General features: G+C 34.4%; 3 protein-coding genes across 3 annotated transcripts in view; 1 reads left to right on the plus strand and 2 right to left on the minus strand.

Annotated features, from left to right (window-relative positions):
- LOC140060593 (endoribonuclease Dicer-like) overlaps positions 1-21,841 on the minus strand; it is a 123,800-nt gene that overhangs the window by 83,935 nt on the left and 18,024 nt on the right. The window lies entirely within an intron of this gene.
- Positions 43-13,453, plus strand: LOC140061276 (uncharacterized). The gene is made up of 18 exons (XM_072107785.1): positions 43-163; positions 630-818; positions 1,588-1,773; positions 1,911-2,107; positions 2,938-3,052; positions 3,397-3,567; positions 4,703-4,906; positions 5,096-5,197; positions 5,615-5,824; positions 5,973-6,125; positions 6,624-6,871; positions 7,558-7,681; positions 7,878-8,306; positions 8,491-8,607; positions 8,725-8,863; positions 8,967-9,232; positions 10,246-10,385; positions 10,952-13,453. The coding sequence occupies exons 2-18, from the start codon at positions 650-652 to the stop codon at positions 11,123-11,125; spliced, it is 3,144 nt and encodes a 1,047-aa protein (XP_071963886.1). The 5' UTR covers positions 43-163; positions 630-649; the 3' UTR covers positions 11,126-13,453.
- Positions 16,489-21,678, minus strand: LOC140060886 (uncharacterized). Its single transcript, XM_072107248.1, has 5 exons — positions 21,403-21,678; positions 19,319-19,405; positions 18,676-18,792; positions 17,873-17,956; positions 16,489-17,679 (listed from the first exon to the last, which is right to left on the minus strand). The coding sequence occupies exons 1-5, from the start codon at positions 21,425-21,427 to the stop codon at positions 17,525-17,527; spliced, it is 468 nt and encodes a 155-aa protein (XP_071963349.1). The 5' UTR covers positions 21,428-21,678; the 3' UTR covers positions 16,489-17,524.

A 21,841-nucleotide genomic window follows, 5' to 3' on the forward strand; every position in this document is an offset into this window, starting at 1 on the left:
TATGCTAATTTAAAGGTCAAAGTTGGTTATACTTAGCAACATCCCAAACTCATTATAAACAGGCAATGGATAGATCAGATTCAGGTGTTGTTTTTGCCTAAAATAAAATCAAAATTCCTGTGATACGTATGTAAATATATTCCACTTGTCGAAAATACAAAATGTAAGAATTTTTAGTCGAATTCGAATATCAAGTGATGAGCTAGGATAGTAGTAGCTAGGCCAGGTAGTTTTTAGTTAGAAAAAGGCCACCACCACCAGACCAGTTCTTATAGTACTGTAGCTAGAAGATAGATAGTCTTGTAGGCCAGGCTATGCATAATTTTTTTTAAGACAGGGCTTTGTCTTTTTAGTAGCCTACTTGAAGAGGTTAACGGCATGTGCATGTAATTTATGGTTATTAAACTTCTTATTATAAACTAAATCTTGACAGGCCTACCGCAATTAATGACATAATCAAAATTCAAGATATAAATGTTCCTTTTTTTACACTATACCATGACTATACGTACAACATCGACCACCATGCTGATACAAAAATAATAAAATGCACGTTAAACCAAGAAGTTAGGTTTCTTTTTACTAACAAAATACTCAAATGAATAATGTGATCATTGATTTTTATTCAGTAAATTATTAGAGGGCATCAATGGACGGTTTTCACTACTCGGAGAATATCCAACAAGGAGAGGGAGATGGTGATGTTGTCATCGTTCCTGATCTTTCAGACAAATCCCAGCATTGGGTTTACGCCCAGTCTACCACGGAATGCCTGTCAGAAGAAAAACCATATTTTATGGTGACAATTGTTGAATTAGGTATCAGTGGTATTATCATAGTAGTGGTACTGTAGCTTGGAGGCTGAAATTGAAATAATCCAAGGTCCTAAGTTCAAATTCTGCCCCAGTACCATGATTTTTCTTATGATCAAAACAACACCACTACCTACTGTAAAACCTTGCACATGATATTTTAGCTCTAAAAAATTATTGATGGATATTGCTTGTCCTGGTGGTTAACACATTGACTGCCAAGCCATTTTCCGTAATTTCTGTCCCAGTGCCAAGTCCCGTTTACATATTAAATTACAGTTTGAAAGTGTAACATCTGGTCATATATCTGACCCCCATCCTCTGACCCACCCTATCATCGAGAGATAAAAACAGTAAACCACACTGAATCATTTCATCCTTTATTATTTTTATTTACTATTAGCGCAATTTATGACATGTTTGAGATGATTATATTGAGTGTGAGGGCGCCATCGTATCAACCATATTCAATGCATGAGGGAATAAACACAAACAAACATATGACATTTATTTTTAGATTATCGTTTACGTACATCATTCATAAACTGCCATGCTATAATTCCTGTTCCAATCACCACTGCCAGCGATTCTACATACAATACAAAAGTGCTACGATTTTGACGTAGTATTACGTCTTGGCAAGTAGCGACACGCAATTTTTTACGTATAAATACGCCGTGGCAGTGAACGTGTTAAATAATAGTATAGAGAAGAATGCATGATTTTTTATAAATTTTTTTATATAATTATAAAAATGTATATCCATTATTTTCAGCAAAAGATGCCACTGTTGCTCTTGGAATCGGTAGCGAGACATACCTAGATACCGACGATAAAGATGACGAAGAAACACCGCAAACGATAAAGAAGAAGTTTTCAATGGCATATTTTAGCGATGATGGCAGTATAGCAAATCCAGCGAGATCAAGTGTATCGGAAATGGCTCCTACTTACAAAAAAGGTAAAAAAGACAGAACCCATATCAACAGTGTCCAGTTAATACGACATAATATATAGGCCTACAGTATTATAAGATGACAGCAATTTTAACATGGTATCATTATTATTCATATCATATTCATATTTGCTTTATTTTAGGGGATAATGTGGCTTTGTTGTTGGACTATCTTGACAACAAGCGAGCATTAGTTTCGTTTTTGAAAAATGAAGAAGTTGTTTTTCGACAGTGGATGAAAAAGGAGATTTTACTACCCACCATCAATGTCTGGTGGGGGTCGGCAGAACTCGGTGTCACATGGTCTTCTGATTTAGCAGCCATACCTCAGTTTGATTGTGTAAGCTATGACAATAGATAAAACTGAAATACTGAATCATGATATTATTCAGTTATGCAATAGTTAATATACATCTATCCTTATCACTAATAATAGGTTGTTTTATTAGGCATATCGGATTGATCTATTTTGAGGTCACGACCTAGCTTTTTGATCTACTGTTTCTATCTGAGCTGTGCTAGTAGATCTTTTGTGAGCAATTTAAAAAAGTCGAGTGAATAGAGGGGTTTCGCAATCTTACGAATACGATAACGAAAACAGATACGTCACGCACACGTATTCGTTTTCGTAAGCCATAAAAAAATCTGTTTCGCATGGCAACGAAATATTGAGGCGCGTCCAAAATATGACTGCGGTAAATTTGAGCAAAGCGCATGTACGTGTTGCTTGACTGCCTAGGCCTAGCGTAACATCAAAGCGAGTGAGGACTTTAAAAACTGCTATTTATCAAAATTTACTTGGCATTTTAGTAAATTACTTTAGTAAATTACTTTCAATAAATCTATAATTATATTATAATCATGAATCATTCCTGATTCAAATGCAAAATGTGCAAATAGATAAAAAACTATACTCGTTTTGTAGTTACGAATATGACTGGTGATATTCGTCAACACGAATACGCTTTACGAATATGAAATGGGGATCAGCTCAAAAGTTTCACAAATGTATGACGTATCCGTTATCGTATTCGTAAGGTTGCGAAACCTCCCTATTTAAGAAAGTCGAGTCATTTACACCTATTGACTCAAAGCAAATTTTAAACCATCATCAATCAAATTGTGTTTAAAATTACAAACAATAATGCTTTTTTTCTTAATTTTTTTCAGGAAAATCTTTCCCAGTGGTCAATGCCAGACTTTGTGAGTGTAGATGACGATACATTCCACATGAAGTCTGCCTCTGGACCTGCTGCTCTCCAGTCCCCATGCCCATTCGTAGAAGGTAACTAATTTACATTTTACCTTGGTTACCACAAAATTCAAACCGTTGCTTTCACGATGTGCTGATATAGCTTCCTCTACACTAGACATACGACATCAACAGTGCCGATAAAAAAAAAACCAAATGCATGTTTCATTCCAATGAAGTCAAGAATTGAAAATTCTTCTACAGGAATAGGTGTCGCCTAAATAGGGGTTTGCCATAATGATATAGATATTGACTTTTCATTGCACAGGAAAATGTTCCCTGAACAGGCTGTCCCAAAGGAGGGAATCTAATGATGCTTAACTCGTTTTCCCTCATTTTGGTATATCAAATAATAATTCTACTTTTTGTCACTACAGATACCTACTATGAGATTACACTATGTAACATGGGAGAAGGTGTTAAGCTTGGACCTGTGATAGGCCTAACATCTGCTTACATTGAAGAGGACGAGTTGCCAGGAAATACGACTGGAGCTATCGGATATAGCGCCGTAGATGGTGCAATTATGTGTGAAACAATGTTTAAAGGTAAGCACAAAAGAGACGGGAATCGTCGAAAAGGTTGGCCCATGGTTAGAGGCGCAATTAAACAAGTTGAAATTGTTTACATTATGTATGGCAACTTCTTTACAATGTAAAAAATGTAGCTACTAGGGAGTTTTCGCAACCTTACGAATACGATAACGAAAACGGATACGTCACACATTTGTGAAACTTCTGAGCTGATCCCTATTTCATATTCGTAAGGCGTATTCGTGTTGATGAATATCACCAGTCATTAACTAAGTCAGTAACAAAAAAACGAGTATAGTTTTTGATCTGTTTTGCACATTTTGCATTTGAATCAGGAATGATTCATGATTATAATATAATTATACTTTTATTGAAAGTAATTTACCAAAGTAATTTACTAAAATGCCAGGTCAATTTTGATAAATAGCAGTTTATAAAGTCCTCACTCGCTTTGATGTTACGCTAAGCCTAGGCAGCCGAACACCAAGCAACACGTACCTGCGCTTCGCTTAAATTTACCGCAGTCATATTTTGGACGGCGCCCTCAATATTTCGTTGCCATGCGAAAAACGAATACGTGTGCGTGACGTTTTCGTTATCGTATTCGTAATATTGCGAAAACTCCCGATTATTTATCTGTCCTCAACAATCGTAAAAATGTATCATCATATACAATTCACTGTAGAATGCATTCAGAGAGCCTTCATGTGCAACGAGGAGATCGAGGAGGAGACAATTATTGTTGATAGAAATAAAGTCAAAATATGCATTTAAAACTACGTGACAAAAAAATGCGATGTGCCCATATATGGACATGATGATGTCATATCACTACCATATTTGGGAACATCAAACTTTTTTTGTCAAACTAGTTTGATAGTGTAAACAGAGCTTTATACATGTTCAGTTTATCATTTCTTATTATGTCATTATCGATAGTCAACTCTCCCAATATCGGACACTCTGAAAACTGTAAACTTCTCAAAACCAGACTTTCCATTTTACCATTAAAAACACATTTCAAATACCCGACTTTCTGGAAAACCAGACATATTTGGAGAGTTGACCGTATACAGTATAATCACTCTCACTGGTGACCAGGATAACAACCAATAATATTATGTAATAAAACTATCTCTTCTCATTGTAGTTCAAACACTTGGGAATGAAGCAAAATGTAAACAAGGTGATGTCATCGGATTAGGCTTGCTATTTGCCGACAAGAACATCACTGGAAGACGTTTAGAGCAGCCAGTGGTTGTGTACTTTACTCGCAATGGGGAGGTACTATTTCATCAATGCATTGATCAGCCTTCTGGTGGATTCTATCCAACTATTGGACTAGCTGCTCCAGGTATTTAAAACATTTAAATCATCTTTATCAATATTGTGATGTCATCATTGCTGTTATGATTATTATAATTATTGTATTCAGTTACTTTTGCAATTGAGTAAGGGCCACTTAGTGTTACTATTTTCCAGATATTGAAGTTTCTTATCTTTTTTATGTCATACCATGAATCTTTGTTTTACACTTATACAGAGTCTGTGGTGCGAGTAAATATGAAGGCAACATCACCAGATATACCTGAAGAGGAGGCATGGATAAAAGAGGCAATGAAACCAAAACCATTAACGTTTATGGGTAAGTCATTTGTCAGGCATGTGCAGCAAGTAAAGTAGCAAGTTGGTGATATAGCATGATGGTAGTACGGTGGCATGATGTAGTGCTATCACATAATGTTAGTGCTTATAGTGTTTTGGCAGCCATGTGCCATGAAGGTGATGCTATAGCATGATGGTACTATAGCACTGTAGCATGATGTAGTGCTATTGCATAATGGTAGTGCTTATAGCATGATGGCAGCCATGTGGCATGCTATATAACATGATGTTGGTGCTATCACATTATAGTAGCACTGTGGCATAATGGTAGTGCTATTGCATGATGGAAGTGCTAATAGCATGATAGTAGCACTGTGGTACAAGGGTAGCACTGTAGCATGCTATAACATTATATATTTTAATTATTGTGTATTTAGGGTTTATTTTCCATTCACAGTTCTTGAGATGCCTAAACCTCACGATGTGACCCATGAAGAAGGTGAAACTACAGGCCTGTTCCGCTATCATGAACAAATTGGACCACCAACTGGGCAAGATTCAAGTACAATTAGACCCGTGGCTAATGTTGTAAGCGGGAAATTAATTCAGTTACAAAGGACGTTGACCCCAGAGGAACCTAGTTTTACAATCGAAATTACTGATGCAGGTGGGTTTGTGTGAAACAATGTTTAAACCTTGCTTGCCTACCCAAAGTTCTGGGTTCGAATCCTACATGACAATGTTTCTTCTCAAATTTGAAGGGTTAAATTGTTTCTAACGAAAAATTTATCAAATACAATGTTATTTCTTTTTAGGGGAAAAAAGTATCATCAGTATGGGTGTTAGCAGAAGCAGGCAATCAGTTGGTTCAATGCCTGGCAAATTAACAGGAACTGCTGGCTACTATTCAGAAGGACAAATTGTACAAAATGGAGTTGGAAGCTCTAAAGCTGTGAAATATACTACAGGTAAAATGAATTATTCAAAGGATCTGACAGATCTGACTCCTTTTTCTAAAGTGTTGTATTCAGTATTTAACTAGAGACTAGCAGCAGAAGTGATGGTAAATAGGCCTAACTTATTTGGCCTAGCTAATGACAATAGCCCCCAACAGGATTGGAAAAATTAAATATAATATCTTAAATTTGAATAAACAAATGAGAAAAAGAGTAAAAAAAAAATTGTCCATACCGTATATTGGGATGCTGAATAGGGCCCATACAGTCTTCGTCTGGCTGTTAAATTTAATTAAAATTGTATGTCATAAGAAATGTTTTTGCAAGCCCAAGTATAAATTAATCTGAAAGTATAGTAGTAGTATTCGATAACTAAAAAATCCAACTTTGTTTAAAGCTCTGTCTGCACTAGTAGTAGTACTGTACTGTAGTTTGACAAAAAAATGTGTGGTGTGACATCATGTCCATATATGGTCACATCGCATTTTTTTGTCACATAACGTTTAATAGTGCAGAGAGAGAATGTAACATTCATTAAATTACTATTAATCATTACAGGTGATATAATTGGATGTTGCGTTGAATACTTCAGTAGTAAACAGGTTCTACGATTTACTAACAATGGTCAGCTTGTTGGAAAAGCAATCATAAGTGGCACAGAAACTGACCTTTTTCCATGTCTTGGATTCCGTGGTGAACAAAGTACGGTTAATGTGGTATGGCCGGAAAATAAACCAAATATCCCTTCTTTCAATCAGGTATGCATTGGTCAGATGTTTGCTTTACTCAGTACATTGAGAACTATTTGCAAATAAAACTCCTGAATGGGATTCGAACCCACAACCTCCAGATCACATAGCCTGGTATCTATTTTAAATTTACATAAAGAAGTTAGATATCAAAGGTTAACATTATAGATCAGACAAATAGATTGTAATTTTTTGTTTCTGTATCCACCATTTATACCTACGTGAATTGCTGCCATATTTAAAGTATGACAATCCTTATCCTGCATATTTCTAGAAGAAGAGGGAATAATTTTATTGACTGTGTTCACAAATCATACTTTGGCTAAGGGTAACATTTCACTGAATACCATTATGGCAATCTAACAACATGAAACTGAGCTCGCCTTGCCAAGATAGAAACTTGTAACGGTCCTTTCATCTTATGTCTGGCTGCAACAAATACCAAAAGTACTGTACTATGTTCATATTCTCCTTGATGTGCGATGTCCGCTAAGGAGCGTGGAAGTGACCATGTTGCAGCCACAGATAAACCCTTTGATCTCTGAAGCTCAGCATCCTGTTTTTAGATTGCCTTAATACCACTAACAGAAATTCTTATATATTTATTGCCAATACCTTGTGAAGTAATATCTCACTTACTGTAAGTGTGATTGGTGGAACAGATGTCATTTATAATTTCCCCTCTTCTTTTGTAGGCAAGCCTTTCAAATTGGGTGATGTCACCAAAGCTGTCTATCAATGGTTTTTCAATATTTGTTGAGAATAAAACGAGAAAGTTAAAACCTTTGGTTTTAAGATCTCCTATACCACTATCAAAAGGTACAGTATTCATAGTGACATAGCCTTGCAACATGTACGTTTCACAATCTATATGTCCTATGTAATTGCATATTGTAACCTCATGCTGACTGCAGCCCTGACAGAATCTAGAGCATGTCAAATATTTCAGATACACTAACATTTTTAAATATAACAGTAGATATTAATTTTAGAACATTTTCTCTATTAAATCTAGATTGGAAATATTTTGAGGTCAAAGTTGACAGTGGTGCTCTTCCATCCTTTGATCAAGAGCTAAGCAAAGCTCCAGCTGTAGCTCTGACTAACGACATGTCCAATCGCATTCACAAACACCTCGCACACGACAAAGAATCGCGATACGTACGTTTAGGCTTCCGAAAGAAATCCTTCTACTGGCGAAACGATGTAGAACTTCTTACAAAAGAATCAAACAAAGATATGATGACCGAGTTGCAGTCATATGTTAAGGTCGGGGACACAATAGGGTTTGGGGTGTTGTATTCAGGTGCAATAAAAGCAGCAGACGATCGGGCTGAACAGGCTGTGATGGTTTATTGTTGTATCAATGGGCGTGTTGTGTTTCACAAACCAGTAATGCAGCCTGTAGGAGGGTTCTATCCTTCTATTACGCTATATAAAAAAGGTGAATATAAAATATTAAATAAGATTCAGAATATCATTGTTTATTATTCATGAATATGCATAAACATCGTCACTATTTGTGCATTCATTAAAATGCATAAACATCATCACTGGGTATGCATTCACGAATATGCATGAACATCATCACTATTTATTTATAATCATAACTTTACTTAAATTTACAGGTGACAGAATGACAATAAATCACATGAGTGAACCACCTGTAGATCAGCTTTCATCTGATTGGTCAACTGAATTAATATCATGGACTGAGCAACTTATGGCTATTAAAAAATCACAAGGTAAGGACCACTTTTTTCTTGTGCATTTTACAAACTCCTACCATAGAGGTATAAAATCTCCGTCTCCATGCTCCGACTGTTCATACATTGTAAATATAAATTTTGTTATGTTTTCAGAACCGAAATTGACAAATGATGACAGAAGACGAAGGGTAGCAGAATCAGTGACCCGACCTGAGAATCATTTAAATAAAGTTCATGTGTATGTACATTGTGATGAACCTCGTTACACAGAAACGACACACATACAAGCAGGGTGAGGCTGTCATTTAACATGTTGTGCTTTAGTGTTTTAGGATAGAAATTGTCCAAACCTAAAGCTTGTTTGTGTATGATAATTTGTTTTACATTTCTCCCAGGCTGGATACTCTAGGATTCCAAACCTCCATGCTTGAAAAATCTGTTGCGACCAAACATTCAAATATCACAGAAGCGTTGCAGTCCTCAAATTGTGTGGTTTTATGTCTCGGTCCAGAGATTATCAAATCACCGGCGGCTTCGTTTCTACTTCAACAAGCTAAAGAGGGTGGTAAACCTGTTATTCCTGTTTGTCTTAACAACATAGCTTGGCCACCAGAGGGCGATGTTGGCAATCGTTTAAAGCAGTTGACAGCTCATAAGATTGGTAAGATAATTTAATTAAAATTATGATGTTATAATGTTTCTGGCAATCATATCTATGTGGAAACCAGGAGCTAGAAGAAACGATGAAATAAATTAAATAAATGAAGGCTAAGCAAAATGTAGAGAACATGCTGTTTAATATTTCAGCCCATATTGATGATACAGATATCTCAAAATTTAGGAAAATAATTTGAAAAGTATGGACGTTATCGTTTGAATCAAATTGTATGAACGCTAGTGTTAATTCTTTGATCATGGCCATTAATCGCCATGTTCTTGATGTGTCAAGAATGCATACAGTGGAATTATTTCTTGCATTGACTTTACATACATATTTTGTCTGTTACCCTTTACAATGATTTCTTGGATTAATCTTCTTTCTTTCGATATGGATATATTACGTAACATCATGGTATTCAGAAATAAAAAGATGAATGACTGAGTAATGAATAAACAAGCAAGTAATATACTATTCAACAAGAGGTACCTACTCCTGTGTTGAGTCATTGGTTTTCTCTTAGGCTATTTGCCAAATTTGTAATAAATAGATAAATAAAGTTGAAATAAAAATATTTTGATGAATAGATAATGTAATTAGCTAATAATCAACGTTAATGTCAACAAAATACATCAACTATTTATTAAGTTATGAACAATAAAGTGCATCACTATAAAATGGCGGCCATTTTTGCCGCCATCTTGGATTTCAAGGTGGCCGCAGTAAATTTGCAACGGCACACCTCGTGATTATTGAATTTGTGTCTAAGGATATTAGCTAACAAAAAAAGTTGGTGTGCTGAGTGTGTAGAAACATGGCAATGGGAGCTCTCTAAACAAGCTATTGGACCTCCGCTTATTCTTTGCATATTATAATACTGTCACATCTATAAAATAGAGAAACTGGTCAGAGGAAGAAGAATTCAGAAAAACAGCAACAGGGGATTGAAAAACTGGGTCAAGAGAGATGGAAAGAAACCATAATGAATTTTTGCATTTTCTTTTTTTAATTTACAGATATTTCAGAAGAGCATTATGAGTGGAGTATTGAACAAATTGGTAAATTAGCTGAAAATCTTAATGGCAAGGGGTTCAATGGGCAAGAGATAGTTGTTAAAGAGGGAGAAGCAGCAAAGATATTTTACACAGATGCACAGGTTAGTAACTAGCAACATGAGTCATAGTGCATAAAATACTTCTCAATTATCAACATTCTATTGACCAGGTGTCATAAGAAATGCCGATTGGTTTGTGAGATAACACACTTGATCACATGCTCATAGATATGAGCATGTGATCATTATGCTGTGTTGCTCTACTAGTCTTTTGATGATAATTGCTGTACTGCATATTCCTGAAATGTACAATGATTTGGTACAATTTAGAACACCTCTCTACTTTTGTAGAATCAAGTAATGCACAAGACTGTAGCCATGAGTCATTTTTCTTTTTAAAAAAGGGGCAAGTGCAAGCGTAAGCAACAAAAAATAAATGTAGGTCTAGTCTAGTAGAAGGAAGTAATTTGTCTGCTGGATAAGTATAGTATATATAGTATATATAAAAGTTAGTAATTAGCACTCTCACTGATGGTCTCTGTTTGAAAAGGGCACTTTCGAGGCCTACGAATCCCCTAGCTACAGACAGCTACAGCACAGACAAGTGTTGAACCCATGCTTTACACATGTTAGTTAATAGGTTATTGAATGATTTCTTTTAATTCTAGACGGGTGATGAAACTGAAAACAAACCCAGTGACCCTCAAGCTTTTAAACGAGCAGTAGAAGAAGCAGATCGAATGAACAATTCATTTGGAAATTCAAAGGCAATGGATGAACCACCAATTGCATACGAAAGGAGGCAAGGAAAACCAAAATCAAAGGCATGTTGTATATTGTGATGTCTGTACCACACTCTTCCACCTTGTTTAAGTACTGTATTAGAAATATTGTTTGTAAGAAGAGTGGTAACGGTAATCGGAAAACTGCATAGCTTGTCCCACATAGAATTTGTATCTGTTTTGAGTGGAAATCGCCCGTCCGCTCCGTGCTTTGTGTAAATGGTCATAAGGAATAGAATAGATTCTATAATTTTATTACTGTTACCGCTCGCCTGTGTAAATAAGAATTACTAACATTTTGCAATGTGGTTGAATCAAGATAATAGTGTAGCATTTTTTTACCATTAGTTAGTATACAAAAAATGGATATTTATGAGTGAAATGGTACAAATAATTTCATGAGGTGAAAGATGAAATTCCATTTCCACGTGATGACAGCAAAAAGTACTATTAAACGATGTGACCAACAATCATTCAACAAAATGACAGGAATTTATTTAGGTGTTATATAATATGACTTGGTTATTATTGCATAATTCAGAAATAAAATAATTAATGTTTATGACTTGAATCATGGAGAAAGAATGAAGAGAATATTTTCATAAGTTGAAAGATTGACTGTACTATTCAATGAGGGATATAGGATAGTTAATCTTTTAACTAATGCAATATTCTTTCCATTCATTCTTTATTTGCTACACAAAATTCGCAAAATGTTTAGAAAAAGCTGGATGTGCAATAGAGCCTTTAAATAGAATGCGGTAGAACGGATAAATTGGGTACACTGTGTATTTTATTATATAATATAAACTGAAAATATAAAGAAATATATCAAATGTGTGTAATTTCTGTATATATTAATTTATAATTACCTTATGATCACCGCTATCTTTCTTACGTTAAACAGTAGTTCTTCCAAAAGAAGTCTCAAAATAGATTTTACAATGTAGTAATAAATTTTGATCATAAAGACACTATCATGAATAGATTATACGCTATACATAAATAATGTTTAGTTCATTTAATCTTCATTAATTATGAAATTGCAAAAAAAGGGAAAGAGAATACTAACCACAACATGTAAAATGAATCTTGGTCATCATTTCATAAATAATTTTACTCTATGTGTAGCAGTCTACCATAGAGTTACTATTAAACAAAGAGAGTCAACTAAACGATAATGAGATGATGCAAACAAGGCAAGAGATCATTTCGTTTATTTCGTCTTTTATAAATAATAAAAAATCACAAGGTACAGAGCACTTTAGGGGGTAGACGGGATTGTCAAAAAGTGAAACAAAACACTATCGAGTGACTCTCCTCAAAGGGATGGGCATATATCTATGTATACCGGACACCTTTTGGCTGGTCTAACATGTCTGGTTTTCCAGAAAGTCTGGTATTCGGAATGTGTTTTTAATGGTAAAAATGAATTTAAGAAAAGTCTGGTTTTAGATGAGTTTCTGTATATAATATTTAATTTAAAGAAAACACAAATCATAACACATTTTTCCAATCCAATTTGGTCAATCAAATCCTCATCATTCATACTATCATAAATGTAAACAGATTTCCCAAACAATGTTTATAACATATAACAAAAAAGTGCCGTAATGAGTTCTATATTCATGCACCATAATTACAAATATCGAATATGAATTTGTACCAGCTGCTAAATTGAATTAATTTTGAGTACAGTTAATTGACTTGAATAGACTACTTACGGCAACACTTTAGCCTGCTTTCAGACAGTAGTGTAGACATAAGAAAACAAAGTCCAAATTGTATGAGAAAATTGCAACATAGAATTTATGGCTTGTGTTATCAAATATTATTTTGAAAGGAGTTGTATCTTGTTTTTATTGATCATTATATCTATTAAACTATTTATAATGTTCAAATGTGATTTATTCTGAATGTAATCACTAATTTGTTATTATGAGAGTGTAGATATTGCAGTACTAAGAGAAAGTGGGCCTAGAATTAATTTACAGACACAGGCACATAGGCACCAGTTTTTGGCAGGACACTGAATAATACTATAGGATCTTTCTAGCACACCAATTAATACTACTGTATAACATGCCTCAACAAGAATATTATTTACAAAATATCTAAAAACTGCCATATTAGTATTTATTTAGGAGAGGGTTCATGGACTATATTATCATTATATGCAGTAGTATTAGTAATAATATTACTAGTTAAAATCAATATTTTATTAATTAAATATTTTTTGTAATTAATACAAAGTTAAATTATGAAAAAAGGGTAATTTTAATATAGAAAAGTGATGTAACTTAACATTTTCGTGTAAATATTATTTCTTATGTGACTGAGTGTGTTGTTTGTATTGTATTTCTACCTCAATTAAGTTAGTTTTTTTTTTTTTAAATGTCTTTCATTTATTAGTTATTTACTAGATTGTAATATAATACGATAAATCATTATAATCGTCAAACAAATTCTATAGCAGTGAGTTAAAATCGAAATGCTGCAAATATATACTGTTCAAAATTGTACCAATTATATTTATGTGTGATGTTCTTATTGATCCAATTATATTTTTTACTTTTTTCTTTATTTTTTATCAAATCAGGAAAAAAGAACATCACCTATTAATACATTATTATTATAAATAAATTTTTAATATTAATTAACATTTCTGTTCATTTTAAGTTGATAACTTTCATTAGTTTTGTTTTATAAACAATTATAATCATTTGTTAAATATTTTATTTTAAACCCAAATTAGTTTACAATCCAAGAAATGAAGTAGTATGAACGGTATTTTTGTTCAATGTGCATTACATGTGAACAATCTAAATTCATGTACCTCGTAGTTGTTTTTCTTTTTTAATGTTCATTTTCTTCTTTTATAGTATTTATATTGTGTATGCATGTTTCATATTGGAGCAGATTAGAGCAAAGGCTGCTACACACTTAGCACAATAACAATCGACGATAAAATAGATAAACGTACATTTTTCTTACAGAAATTAGAACAGTTTACATTCTAAAGAACACAACACATTTTTTTTTCAAAATTCAATAAATGACGTCATAATAAATACATCGTATCGTCACGTTCTTACTGATCAACTAATCATGTCAATTCAAGTTTTTTTTAGATAGTAAATAATATTGTATATATTATTTCTAATGCGTGCAGTTGGTACCTTGTTGATAATATTGAAAACAATACTGTTGTTTATTATATAATTATTTGTATAAATAAAAATAAATGGATACATAGGGATAGGGATTTTAATTGTTAACTAAAATTGTTCAAGAAACATATCAACATGTAATGTTCGACGGGAATTGGATAAATCAATCATTATTATAATATAACTAATAACGATTTGACGATGGTTATTCATGAATTTGTAAAATAAGCCTTAAAAATGATAATTATTGTTGCGCTCGACGTGAATTGGATAAACCAATCATATTAGACCATAATCTTGTAATGAATTTGAATGAATAGCTATTCATGAATTTGTAAAAATATAGGCCTACTATCGAGAACGAAATTAAACGTGTGCATAAATAATGCGTTGTAGTCTGCTATACTGTATTTAGTTAGTCCGAGTGTTGGATATAGAAGAAAAAATAATTTATACATCATTAGTTCATGGATAAAGTTTTATTTTATTGTAATTTTGGACCAGGTTCCGACATACTGTTTTATAACTCGCACATCACAAAATGTTTTTCTTCATCTTTCGGGCATCTGCCTTCATTCTCCGACCTTATGATTATATTTTTTAATTCGTTTACATATTTGTATTTTCTTATCATTTTTTGTCAGAGTTTGTAAATTAAATTGTATGAAATGAAGGGGAAGAAACATTAATGGGACAATAGAGTAGCCCTATCGAGCCTACTTTAGATAAAATATCATTCAGGTCAATCATCAAATTTGTTTCTGCAAAACAATGGTGATGAGTAAAGCGTAAATACTATATTTATTTTATGTGTTTTAACTAATTGATATATTGTATTGTAGGCCTATGCCTATTTCGATCGAACGAATCCGTCATCAAACTAATGTAGGCCTACGATTAGTATTATTCGTCAGGGATCTACCGTAACATCTTTAAACACGTATTTTAACTCGCTTTAAAGATATCTTGACTGTAATTAATTCATATTGGTTTGAAGGTACGATTACCCTGAGCCAGGCAGCCTTATGTCATCTGATCTGATTTAATTAATGACTTTTACTATATCAATTTCAGTGAATTAATTTACTTCTAAATAGTATTACGGATTCGGCATTAAATGTCGCGGTTGATTGCAATTTTAACTATCGTACGTATAATTAAACTGCACTACATTGTCACGTCCTTGCCGGGTTAACGCGATTTGTTTTGTGTTGTTAAGTTTAGTGTCAACATAAGGTTGTTTGATACAACAAATAGACTCACCGCAGCCGTGCAATATTTACCAAGTTATTGATTGTTATGATTCCGACTGGAATAGACGTGATTTTCAGATTGTATTAACCGGTAGAAACCGTATAAGTACAATCAATTACGCGGTTAAAGTTAGTTGTCAAGAGAGGGATGCATTTAGGCATTTATTACCTCTTTACTCATTCCTATCATAATTAGACCTCATAAGTACCGTAATTAAAATGATTATTAATTCGTGTTTTTCTATTTTAACTATATTTAAAAGTAAAAATAGAATTCTTTGGAAAGTTGTTCAAATTTACTACCGGTAGGCCAAGCATCGGTTGTCCTGTTACAGCACGTTTAGTCACATTCACTGTTTACTAAATCAAACGTCTTCATTTACCCCTAACACCCGGGGGGTAAACTTTAAATTGTGGTTGGTTTGTTAATAGGTTTTAAATAAACACAGTGAATGTGAAGATCGATGGTCTATGACAAGAGGTAAATAACACCTAGATGACAATGTGTTCTCACATTTTGTTATATTGTCACCATATTTATTTACTGTTAGTAACATATCCAGGGTATCAAACAACGGGTGGAAGTTCAGAAAACAACACTCAAGTTAAGACCGGGAGAAGCGGGATTAATGGACGGAGTATAGGAGGGATTGGAATAATTGACGGATCGAGAGGAGGGCTGGAATGGTGGAGATGAGGGGTTGGAATGGTGGACAGGGAGGGGTTGAAATGGTGGACAGGGAGGGTTGAAATGGTGGACAGGGAGGGTTGGAATAGTGGAGGAGCCAGAATAATGGGAGTAGCGGGGAGAGGATGGAATAATGGACAGATCGAGAGGAGGGTTGGAATGGTGGAGATGAAGGGTTGGAACGGTGGAAAGGAGGGATTGGAATGGTGGAGAGGGAGGAGCGGGCATGGTGGAAGGGGCGGGCACGGTGGAAGGGAGGAGCGGGAATGTTGGACAGAGAGGAACGTGAATGGTGGAAGGGAGGAGCGGTTTGACTGAATCGCCAAGGTATGATAATTTGATAAATGAATTCAATCAAGCTAAAATTATTTTTATTCATTTGTTAAAACATTCTACAAAGTTCGAGCGACCTTTATCTCTCAATAAATGTAAGCCTACAGAAAATACACATTTCCAACTAATTATTTACGTAACAAAAAACCCTCGCCGGCATTGACCAAAGTAAACTATCCATACAAAAAAGAATGTATTAGGCCTAATTTCAGCCATTGTGGCAATTTCAAAAGCTTCACTGAATTGTTTGCCGTGTGGTTTCCGAAATGTATTGTTTCGCAAATATCTGTGTATATACATGACGTTGTCGCATTCCTATTTTTACGTTTTCTGCGACACTGCATTTATATTAGGCTGGGTTTTTGTAATCTCAACGTAGGCTATAGACTGTCTATGACGAATATCCACAACGATTCCATAGACCTAACTCGTCATCTTTGCACAATCTGGGATTCATGCCCGGTGTTTACGCTTCCTGATTATTGGATCCAAGCTTAATATATGAAACATTGGTATTATAAATAAAATCATAACTAACCTTGTCGTATTAACTTTTACTACCCTGTGTGTATGTCGAAAGTTATTATTTATACCTTTGTTTCTTTTTCTTGTCTTTCTGTTAGAACTGCGGATATTCAATCCATTTAAAATGCACACCTGTAACAGTCTAATTTGAATAAAACGCAAGTGAACGTTACAGCATTGAAAACGTACCCAACAAAAAAACGCACCATTTTGTTAAACAGTTCGTATAATTTTAGGTAGTACTGTATTTTAAAAATAAATTACCGAGTCTAGGATGCTGTAATTAATAAACAAAATTCACAACATATTTTCTAGAGCATAGTGTCATTTCATAAACATTTACAAACTGACGTCAAAGGGACATAACGTAGAATACGAACTTTAGACAATGATTGTTGAGGAACGATGAGAAACCCGTATGCTATCTCTTCCACGTCCGTATATATCTGACGGACTGATACCATAATTACGGCAACCGACGTAACAAACGTTATCGACGTGTGGCCGCTTGTGCTAAATTTCGAAACATACTATTACGCCGCCGTACAGGAGCGGCGCGTGATCTTGGCGAGATAGAGTCGCTCTTTTCTAAACTTCGTCTTGGCTTTAGCGTCACCTTCATCTTTGGTCGTGGGTTTAGTCGAGCTGGAATAAAACAATTGATTTGTTTACTTTTTTGTAAAGAATAAAGTATAGGCCTAAACAACATTATATATGTATGTGAGGACCTCTTCAAGTCAGCTGTACTGCCGCAGTGCATCAAGCTTGCAAAACAACAAAGTTGAATGAATAAATAAATAAATACATTTAATAATTCCGGACAGGATCACATCATTACCTAGATACGCAGCGTCGTTTTTCTTATCTTGTAAATCAGGAACGTACACTGTCCGTTGTTCGTCTCCATTTCCAAATGTCTCTTCTAAAAAAAACATCATACAAATAAAAAATCATTCTAAGCTGGATATATTTATAAATATCATATATATTTTACACGCGATTCCTTTGTGATAAATCTTATTTTGGCTGGTGCAAAAATGAAATGGTTAAAAAATTTTACTGTAGACTTTTACACACTTTGTAGGCCTATTGTATTAAAATGTTTACTTTTAATTCCGACGACGACGTTAATCTTATTTTCCCCCATGTTTAAATTTACAATAAAAGTAGTTGGTTACAAAACAAATAGGCCTAAAGTAAAACACTTTAATAAAACAAATACTACCATTCCGACCACTTAAGTAGCACTCTAACAAAGCATACAGTCTGCTAGTTCAGACGACACGCACTTAACTCCAATACTCTTAACTTGTGGGATAAACGTCATACTACAACGTTCATAATTAATTCGAATAATATGCTTTTGGCGTTTCATAATTCGTTGGTTGCTTCAAGAATTAATTATGGCCAATTTTAAAAGACACCTTGCATGGCGCAGCAACAATCCCACAGGGAAACGAACACTGCGCAAGCCAATACACCAATATTGGTGATAGTTTGTGCGACTGCTCCAAACTCTGAAATTGAGGTAAAGGAAGCACGGCATGTCTTTAGTGCCGCTTCGTTCATCAACTCAAACATTTCTTATTTTTCGGGGAAAACTCCATCTTTTTAGGAGAAGGGAACAAGTTTAGTACTTACTTTCCATTTTGACAAGTATAAATGAGGTTCTCTCGGTTAGGTAAGACTTTCCATATTCATACGGGTGTTTCGGTAAGTTTATAACCGTCCCTGTTTCGTCCGATAAATCGATATTATCTGATAATGCAAATGACAAATGATGCATGTTTATCTAGGCAAGAATACGACAACGCAAGGAAATAATAACGTGTTTATGTAGCATACATTCAGTGTATTTCTATAATAGCAATAATCGGGTAAACTCAATACAGGTAGGTGAAATCTGTCCATTATAGGTGCTTAATTGTTGTCAATTATAGGGGTTTTCTGTCCACAATATAGGAGATTTCCATTTTAAAATACGTCCCAACATACAGAGAATTTTGTCCAAAATAGGAGCAGAAATCCCATCCATCCATTTAGGTTTAGTTCCTACTCTAGAACGCAACACAAGGACGTAGACGAAACGCAAGCGAGTTGACCAGTCACACGCGACTGTTCGAATAATCCATCTCTTGAGATTGGTCAAATGATTTTGCGTTGCGTTACATCCTTGCGTTACGTTCTAGTGGGAACCAAGCCTTAGAGTTACGGTACTATCGCTTGGAGGTAGTAATTATTATTTGCGCATGGTCTCCGAGTCTATTTCAGCGTTGCATCTTACCGTCATTTTGACAGGAACATCTTTGTTTAATGTTGTGTAGCAGAATATGAATCTTACAATTTGGGTTAAACAATTCACTCTTGTCTTCTGTTTTAAAGAAAAAGAGAATCACTGGTTAAAGACCCTGCAGATTGTAGGCCTAAATTAAACTGCCTATGCTATGTTTATATAGACCTATTGATTTAAACATTACTGTACTTTTTAAAACTAAAATTCCATATCATGATTAGATGATTAGTGTGTAGCCTGTGATAATCATTCATATTATAAGTTGTTAATCGGGAACCTTTTGATCTAAATATTCGATTAAGAATGGAAATGAGAATGATAAAGATAATGAGGCGAGTGTTGTATACAAATTACTACGAATTAGCACACAGATTGAATTTGACATAACTCATTTGATGCGTGTATTTAACGGATGATTACAGTAAGGTACATGAGAATAATTTGTTTAAGCAAGGATGATTTCCTCCGTTTAGCGGTTAATGCTCAGTATTATACGGACTCTAAATTAGGCTACATAAACTGGGGCATCCGAGAAACTTTCTTGAGGGAAGGGTCTCACATGATGTTCTTAATCTTTAATGAAAATGCAAAGTGAACCACGATTAGTTCTTCCTACTTCCCCATTACCAATTTGAAATATTCAATAATCTTGATTTTGACTCTTTTTAACAACCAATAAGTTTTCCATGGCCTTATGTTACTTTGAGCAATCGTCTAGTTTAGACCAAGCCTTTGGTCCATGTTTATTACAGACCTTTTTAATTAGGCTTTACTACACTATCTTATGGTCATTTAAAGTTTAGTTATCAATGTTACTTTTTTGTGGTTAAATTGTGATGTTTGTCTACTGAAATCTTGAGGTAGCACTATTTGCAGTAGCGTAGCAACGATAATCAAATCTTTTAGAATGTGTTGGTTAACCTCAATATATATACTGTAATATGAAAAAAAACAATTATATCGAGCCAATTATTATTTACTGTACTTTATTTTGCGAACGTTAATATAAAATGGACTGATTATCAATTTTGTTGATTATATACTGTAGGCCTATCGTTCAATGTAAACGCTTTCATTAGCTACTGAGATTGCCTAGATATAATAGCGCAAGCATGATGTTTGTAACGAATAACGTTCCCGCTTTCTATGAAGATTGGAGGAACTCTATACATAGGCCTAGTTTTAAGAACAGAATTCAAGACAGTTGCAATTGTCTAATTCAAACCATAGTTAACGCACTTCCACAAAACCTACATCAGCGTTGGTGCAAATTGGTATTCTAGGGCATTGTAGGTTGGTTTTGTGGAAGTTTATGTATAGGAGCTTATATTGTTAATTTCCTGGGAAAATTGTTTCTCTTTTTGTTTTTTGTTCATTGACTTGTATGGATGCACTATCCGAAATAAAGAAAATGAATGAATGAATCATGACTAATAATATTTGCATTGGTTTATCAGAATCAGAAGATGCATAATTGAACAGTGTGAAATTTAATAGCATTCGAAAACTAATAATGATCGGATTAGGTATAGGAATTATTCAAGGAATTACGATATTGCATTTTGTCTAAATCAACAAGACTGCAAAGTTATCAACTTGTTCCAACACAGGTGTCAATGGGTCACAACATCTACACTGTGAAGGGGATTTATGATAATAAATCGATGATAAATTGTGGTTAAATATTTACTGTACAATAGTAGTCCTACGCATAAGTGTTGATGGTTTATATTATGGTTGTACGCCTATATACATCTACAATGTGCGTACTTATTTTAGGCCTACATTGTCGTTTACCACCACCAATACTGGCTTATTATGGACCGAAATAGAGTCCAATAACTAAGGCTCAACTGATTTATTCAAATATTTTCTATATGCCTAAATACGAACTATTTCTATCGACAGGGACAATTTTACTGCCGTAATGTAAATTTGAGTATTTTGGCGTTTACTGAACTAAGTGCAGTAAAAGTACGGCCCAGTAAAATCGAAACTACTTACTGATATAATATAATAAATAATCTGAGATTAAAATAGAATCTAGTAATAGTAAAAACGCACAGTGTACTTACCACCAAATCGAACAATAATGAACATCTTGTGGGGAAAAAAAATTACGCTAAAAATTGGTTGTAAATAACACGTGACGTTGTTTTGGTTTGAGCACCTACAAGTCCGATGGCTTAATCTAAATCTGGTAAAAAGTTTTCAATATGGTAGGCCTATCAACATACATTGCACACAAGTAATACATGCAGCCGTAAAATCCTTTGATTTTCGCTCAAAATAAAATCGAACGTTGCGCACTGTATAGTTTCCGCGATAAACCGTCGATAGGCTCCTTACTTGCAGTCACAATTAACACACGAACAAATAGTACACACACGATGATTGCTACCCATTGATATACAATATTTGCTAACGACCACTGTCTGCGCAGTAGGCCTACCGAAGCTGCGCAGTAGAAATTTATTACAAGTACAGTCGATGACGTGTTATGATCCTAGAACC

This window comes from Antedon mediterranea, chromosome 10, assembly GCF_964355755.1.
Source record: "Antedon mediterranea chromosome 10, ecAntMedi1.1, whole genome shotgun sequence".
Lineage (NCBI taxonomy): Eukaryota > Metazoa > Echinodermata > Crinoidea > Comatulida > Antedonidae > Antedon > Antedon mediterranea.